The sequence below is a fragment of the Anomalospiza imberbis genome, chromosome 28 (assembly GCF_031753505.1).
Source record: "Anomalospiza imberbis isolate Cuckoo-Finch-1a 21T00152 chromosome 28, ASM3175350v1, whole genome shotgun sequence".
Taxonomy (NCBI): domain Eukaryota; kingdom Metazoa; phylum Chordata; class Aves; order Passeriformes; family Viduidae; genus Anomalospiza; species Anomalospiza imberbis.
The window spans coordinates 4,860,063-4,866,780 of record NC_089708.1 but is presented as its reverse complement, the minus strand read 5'-3'; the positions used below and the strand labels follow the sequence as shown (position 1 = coordinate 4,866,780).

At 49.9% G+C, this 6,718-nt stretch overlaps 1 protein-coding gene across 1 annotated transcript in view; it reads right to left on the bottom strand.

Annotated features, from left to right (window-relative positions):
* Window positions 1–3,061: 3,061 nt before the first annotated feature.
* LOC137463273 (anthrax toxin receptor 1-like) overlaps window positions 3,062–6,718 on the bottom strand; it is a 37,605-nt gene continuing 33,948 nt past the window's right edge. The window contains exons 13-14 of the mRNA XM_068174368.1: window positions 5,908–6,003; window positions 3,062–3,608 (exon numbers count right to left, since the gene is read on the bottom strand). Of these exons, the coding sequence (XP_068030469.1) occupies window positions 3,417–3,608; window positions 5,908–6,003 (288 nt within the window). The 3' untranslated portion in view covers window positions 3,062–3,416. The remainder of the gene's footprint in view (window positions 3,609–5,907; window positions 6,004–6,718) is intronic.

Here is a 6,718-nt window from a genome sequence, read left to right as displayed (position 1 = left end):
GCGAAGCCAATGGCACCTTGGTGCCATCCCACAGCACTGGGCACAGCAGGCCCAAGGGCCCAACGCCCGCTCAACACAACCAAAAACAACCCAAAGGATTGAAAAGGCCATCACAGGCACCCCGTGAGGACATGGGCCACGTGGCCACCTCGTCCTGGGGCCAGACGAGCCCCAAGAGCTGCTGGTGGAGCAGCTGGGAGCCCGGTTTGCCTTGGCAAGGCCGTGCTGTTTGCCCAGGAGTGTTTGGATGACCCCGAGCCATCCCTGGCAGCGCTGGCTCTCCTGTCCCTGCGTTTGGGAGAAGGAGAACACCATGGTTTGGTGCCTTGGGTTCCAGCTTTTGTGTTTCTCAGATTCTCTGCTGCCTGGCGCGTAACTCGGAAACTTCACGTTAGGTGTCAGTAGGTTCTCTTCACAAAACAATCCCTTCCCAGCTGGAGAATCAAAGATAACCTTTCCCAAAAAGCACAAACAACGGCAAAGAGAAAGGGGCAAGCCAGGGGGCTGAGACTTCGCCACCTGGAGCTGTAACTGGACAGTCGAACCCAATTGTACATGAACCAAAATTATAAAGGTGTAAAAACTCGTGACCAGGATCCATCTTGGGTTCAGCCTGGGTGTAGCCCTGGCCAGGCCCTTGTGCTGCCCAAGGTTTGTCCTTTTAAGGCCTTTTATAAATCCCTATTCTGTCCATTTAGCTCTGTCTAGTCTCTGTTCCAGACCAGCCTTTGCAGGCATCGGGTTCTGCCCCGGGTTTGCTCTCCAGGTGAGGAACACCTGAGGACAAAGGTGAAGGACAGGTCTCTGTTAGCTGAGCCACTCCAGATCCGTGGAGAAGCAGCTCTTTCTGATGGATAACCCGGTGGCAAAGCACAGGAATGCTATTAGCCACCTCCAGGAAGGTTAAAAACATCGGGAAGGATGAATTTTCTGTTGTCCTGAAATTTCTGTAGCCACTCAGGCACAAGAAAGCACATGCTGAGTCCAAATTTTGCATGTTCCAGGAATGTGTCTGGGATGGTTTCCGTCCTGGGAGCCCAGAAATCTCCACCAGCACTCAGTGTCCAGCAATCCCACAGTAACTATCCCTGGAGTTTTAGATGATAAACTGGGGCAATATGTTTCTTGTCAGAGGAGCATATCTGCTTTAGGATGGGACAGATCATCATTTAAAATGAAGCAAACAGTACAAAAGAAGAAATAAAGGACTTTGCCTCTAATTAGGACTACAGTTTGGAAGCACGCTGTGAACTGAGCAGATTCTTCTTGTCCTTAATTACCTTCACTCTTCTGGAAAACACCGAATATATATTCTTGCTGTCTTAATAAACAAGGATTTTAATAGCATTAACTATCATCCATCTGACTAATTTCCTATTTTTTTCCCCTTCCATATTTATAGTTTTGACCTCTCAGTCCTGTGACTGCTTCATATTTGAGGTATGAGTTGGGAAAAGGAACATTTCCTTTTTATTTCTGCCACATCTTCTGTGTCTTCTCAGTATCCATGAAACCCTTGGAGATCTGCTCTACACTTCAAAGCTGACACAAGCAGGGGCCTGTCCCAATTTCTTCAGCTGCAATAAAATACAATCTTCTTCTCAGAAATGCAAGTAAGAGGTAAAGGAAGTCCAGTGGAAGGTTAACTCATCCTTTTCAGTTCCCCTCTCCTGTCAGCCTGGGAGCAGGTTCAGGAAGCTCAGCTTTAACTGATTAAACCACAAGAACAGGCTGCTTCACCCCAGAGATTTGGAGGGGAGCTGCACAAACCAAAATTCAGTGCAGGATCACAGCACATGTCAAAATCATCCACTTCTGAAAGACAGGCCATCACGGAGAGAAAAAGGCTCCATTTTCATGAACCCTGGCACAGTTTGGAGCCTGCCTGCAGGGAATGCAGCAGAAATGCAGTGACTGCACAGGTCCTTCCCTCTCCTGGGCTGCTCCACTCACAGAGACAAACCAGTTCAGAGCCACTGGGGAATGTCCAGGTGTCTGACCCACTTTCTTTGGAAGACCATAGGAATGAAATCCCTTTTCTGGGCAAAGGAAAACCACGGTGGCCACTTGGAGCTGTGCACAGGAGCCCTTGCCCTCACTCACTGACTCCTGGGGAATCTTCTGGTTGAGTGGTCCTGTGCTCCCTTCCCCCCAGATGAACACAACTGCAGAGGGGCTGTGCCTGGTGTGCTCGGGGGAGAGGGTGGGAATCAGAATCCAGGGATCTTTGTAAGGAATCTCCAGCCAGCCAGCAGGGACCCTGCCATTTTATAGCTCTGCAGAGCCCATGCATTTCCTCCCCTTCTCCTCCACCACTTTGGCCATGTGGTTTTAATCTATATTTTCTGTATTTTCTCCATCCAGCTTTTTGTTTCCAAACCTTCTGGTCAGCTGCAGTACAGACTGAGAGCCAAACAGATTGCTGGGTTCTTCCAAGCTTACTTCCAGAAAACAGCTTTAAAGTTAAAAACTGCTGTTAGGTGCCTAAATACCAACACCTCGTTTATCTGCCAGCCACACCCCTGCATTTGAAATCACTGTAGTATGAAAATAAGCGAGGTGGGGCAGATTTCCTACGTGGGCAAATAACCCAGCCCAGCCCCTCAGGCCACCCTGCGTGGCTGCAGAAGGGAGGCAAAGGCTCAAACCTGGAGGAGGTGTGATGGATGAGCACCATCCCAGCAAGGGAGACCCTCCCAGCAGAGGGAGACCCTCCCAGCAGAGCCAAGCCTTCCAGCTATTACATTAATTCTGCCTTCACTGAACATCCCAACACTTGAGGCAGCTCCATTCCCAAGCCAACCTAACAACGTGTCTCCTGAGGACAGTTTTGGGGTTTATTATCTCCTTGGCTTACCTCTACATTAAAAGCTATCTGATTTATATCACCATTAAACCTGAGGCTCAGGCTGGCCTCCTGCCCAGGACAAGTCCAGCCCTGGGCAGCTGAACAGCCTCCTGCACACACGGCTCCTGCTGTGGATGTCTGGACTGCTCCAGGCTGTGCTGGGCTCAGGAAAGAGGAGGGATGGGAAGACCAGCAGTGCCTGGGGACAGCCAGGAGCTGGGATCTGCTGGGATCTGCTGCCTGGCAGATCTGCTCAGCTCAGGAAAGGTGGGGTCACCCTGCTGGAGGTGTCTGTGGATTCGTTTCCTTCTTGCCATCCTTCTTGTTACGAGCCCAGTTTGGGGAGTTCAGCACGGCAGAATTGCTCCTTTGTTTTCTGTTCTTCAGTGAACCTCCCACAACCTTTGGAGAGGTTCCTCCTGCCTCCCATGCTTTTGTAATATCCTCCACAGGTATCCAGGGGAATTCTGCCTGTGCTGGTACATCAGGCACAGCAAAGAGTTATTATTGTTCTGATCTACTAAGCAACAATTGCCTCTACTGTAAAGCGAGTGCTGAATTCCAGGCTTCATCCCAGAGCCCTTCTGAGACCAATAAACTTGGATGCATTTGGAAACAGCATTCCTTCATGGACGAGTGCCAAGGAGATACTGGGCTCCAGATAAACCTCCAGAGTGAGTCTGTTGACTCCAGTCCATTTACTCCAGGGATGAAGCTGGCTCAGTGTCTTTCCTGAAGAACTGCTGGATAGTAATGACTCCTATTTAATTAAAAAGCACGCCAAGAGGAATTTCAGGGTTTAGAAATGTGCTTGTCGCTCAGAAACAGATTTATACTTGGTAAGAGAAGAGTTTGTTGTGTTTTTTTTCCTTTTTCCCCTGACACATCCCCAATTATCTCGGAGACGTCCCTGGGCTGGAATCCACGGCGATGTCTCGGGGTCTGCGGTTTGGTTATTCGAGGTTGGAGCTCTGGGCTGTTGTGCAAGGCAGTTCCTCTGCCCTTAATTCACTCCTGACAGCTCTGCATTCCTCCCCGTGCCACTTCCAGAGCAGCCAGAGCTCTGCTGGGCTCCCTTTCGCCATCCCTGACAGGCTGGGCGCTCCTCCAGGGTTTATCTCCGATTCCGCGGCGTTTTTGGGTGAGCGGTGCACACTGAGGCATCCTGGCTGCTGCTCTCTGCCAAACACACCGGATGCCCTCCCGGAGAGGTGGAAGAGATTTCCTGCAGGCTCTTGGAATAAAATCCTTCCAACAGCTACAGGGAAGTGTTTGACTACGCTGGAGAAATATCAGTGAGATAGTCCCCACTTGCTAGGAGGGAACGTGGGAGGTAAAGGAGGAGAGTGAGGAAAAGCTTTTATCTGCAGCAAATGTTTTAAGTGGAGAATTTAAATCTGGAAAATATTAAGCTTTTAAAGATTCATGTGGACCAGAGACTCCCTCTCTCTGCTGCACCCACCTTGCTTATCTGGACTGTTTTTCACACTCGGGGCTGTTACATGACCACTGTCCTCACATGATTCCACTGCAGCAGAGCCACGGTGCCCTCATGACAGCTCCACATCCCCTCCATGCCCTGCTGCTTTTATTTATGCCTTTTTCTCATCAGCCTCATCTTTCTGCTTCACAGAACCTCAAACCAGCAGCATCACTGAGAGCATTTTCCCTCTATCCCCTCAGTTCTCCAGATCCCAGTGTGCACAGGGCACATCTCCCCTGACTTCCATGCAGATGTGCCAACAAAAAGCTGGCCCAGCTCCCCTGGGAACGTGCCATCTAGTTTAGACAAATAAATCTGAGCAACCTACCACGCTGCTAGTCCTCTGGCCAATTTTAGAACCTTTTTTTTTTTATTGTTCTGAAAGTCCAGATAAATATTTTTTCCATTCTGGTTTTCATCTTGGGACTGAGGTGCCAAACTACTGTGAAGAGAAGCGTTTTATCCCCATTTTCAGCCAGGAACAGAAATAGACAACTAAGATTTTTCCTGCAAGATTTCCATCCTTGTTCTGGATGACACAGCACAGAGCGGCTCCTGCAGTGTGTGGCCCCAAAGCTCTCTGCCCTGCACTGTTAGGTTTGCTACAGCATGGTGCAAATTTACAACACCGGGTCTGTGATTTAAAATCAGGAATAACGATGGTGACCCAGAAACTGGGGCCAGTTTGGGCAGCCTTGAAAGCAGCTTGTGAAAGGTGACAGGCAGCCAGACACAAACCCAGGCTCCAGTCCTGCTGACATTTGTGTGTCCCTAATTCTTGGTCTACATTTGCAGCACAAACAAGATCAAACCAAGAGCAGAGCTTCCCTGCATGGGGAGCTCCACAGCAAAGAGCCCTCGCCCTGATCCTCGCTGGGAAAGGCAGAGCCAGGCTCAGCAGGGATGCTCAGGGTGGGACAGACAGACAGCAGTCACGGCAGATGAGAGCTCATCTCCAGTCCTGTGATTCCCTTCTTGCCTCCCTTCACCCCTTCCTTCTCCCCTGTTTTTCCTCCTGATTTCTCTCTGCCCTTTTAAAGCTTGAGCTCTGTGATTGTGCAGCTGAACTTTTGTGAAAGGGCCTGGAGGAAAGACAAAGCTCACTGAAGCCCAGTCAGACTTCCACTGCCACTGTCACTGTGACATTCAAAGTGCTTTTCAGACACGGCGATCCAGGAAACACAGGTCATCTTGCAAAAATCTGGACACCCAGCAATGTCTTCTCCTGGCACCTGAGGCAGAACCCAGTGTGGGTTGTCAGTCCTGCCCTTCGACAGGAGCCCTCCAGCACGGGGATGCTGGCACCAGGGTTAGAACATCCACACCAGGCAGGGCAAGGAATACATTTCTGCAAACTATTTCCATTTTGTGACCACAACACAGGGCTAAAAGGCTCCTGACAAGGTTTGGGTGTTGGACACATGGGTCTAATCCATGGCTGGGCAGATGAAACAGGAGCCCCAGGCAGAGCCTGCAGTGGCAGAAATCCTGGGATCAGTCCTGTGGAAAACTCTGCCTCCTCCCCCCTCATTTTTTACTGAAATGCTGCTTGGTGCTGGTGATTTCTGTCACTTACCACGGTGCAGCAGAGGGGCCAGAACCACCAGAGCAGAGCCAAGGCCAGCAGGAGGAAGAGGATCAGCAGGGCGATGGCCAGGATGGTCCCGTCGGACTGGAGGAGAACAGAGAGAGCACAGCGTGTGACACCTGGGACACCCCTGACACCCGGGACACCCCTGACACAGAGCTGCCCTCGCACATTGTAGCAGACACATTCTTCTCTCTCAGGATTTTTTCAAAGGGGAACACAGAAAGAAGAAAGAGAAAACAATTTCTATTTCTGCTCCTTATTTTTCCCGTGTAGAATGTGTTTGGAGAATTGTTTACCTGGGGTGGTTGCTTGATTAAATTCTAGTGAAGATTGTGTAAGCCTAAGGACCAACCAAATCCACCTGTGTCTGGACTCTCAGAGAGGGTCACGAGTTGTGTGTTAGTTAAATATAGTAGTTAGAAAAAGTAAGTATATGGTTCTAGTATCTCCTTTAAATAGTATATTAATGTATTACAGCATAGTTCTGATAAAGAAATCATTCAGCCTCCTGAACTGGAGTTGCACATCAGCATTTCTGCCCACCGGGTTCACCTGCATTTACAATAACACATCCCCCTGTGCACCCTGCCCCAGCTGTGTCCCAAAGGCCCCTCTCCCTTTGCTGCCACGTTAATGATGTTAGTAGGGTTAATGACACTAATGACACCCATTTAATTGTCAGAGCAGGTGCAGCTCTCCCCTCTCCTCACGCAGGGAACATGGCACCTCCCTGCTCAGAGGCTGGGACCTCTCCTTCACCTCACAGGTTCTGCATCATTCACATCATGCATTCTGT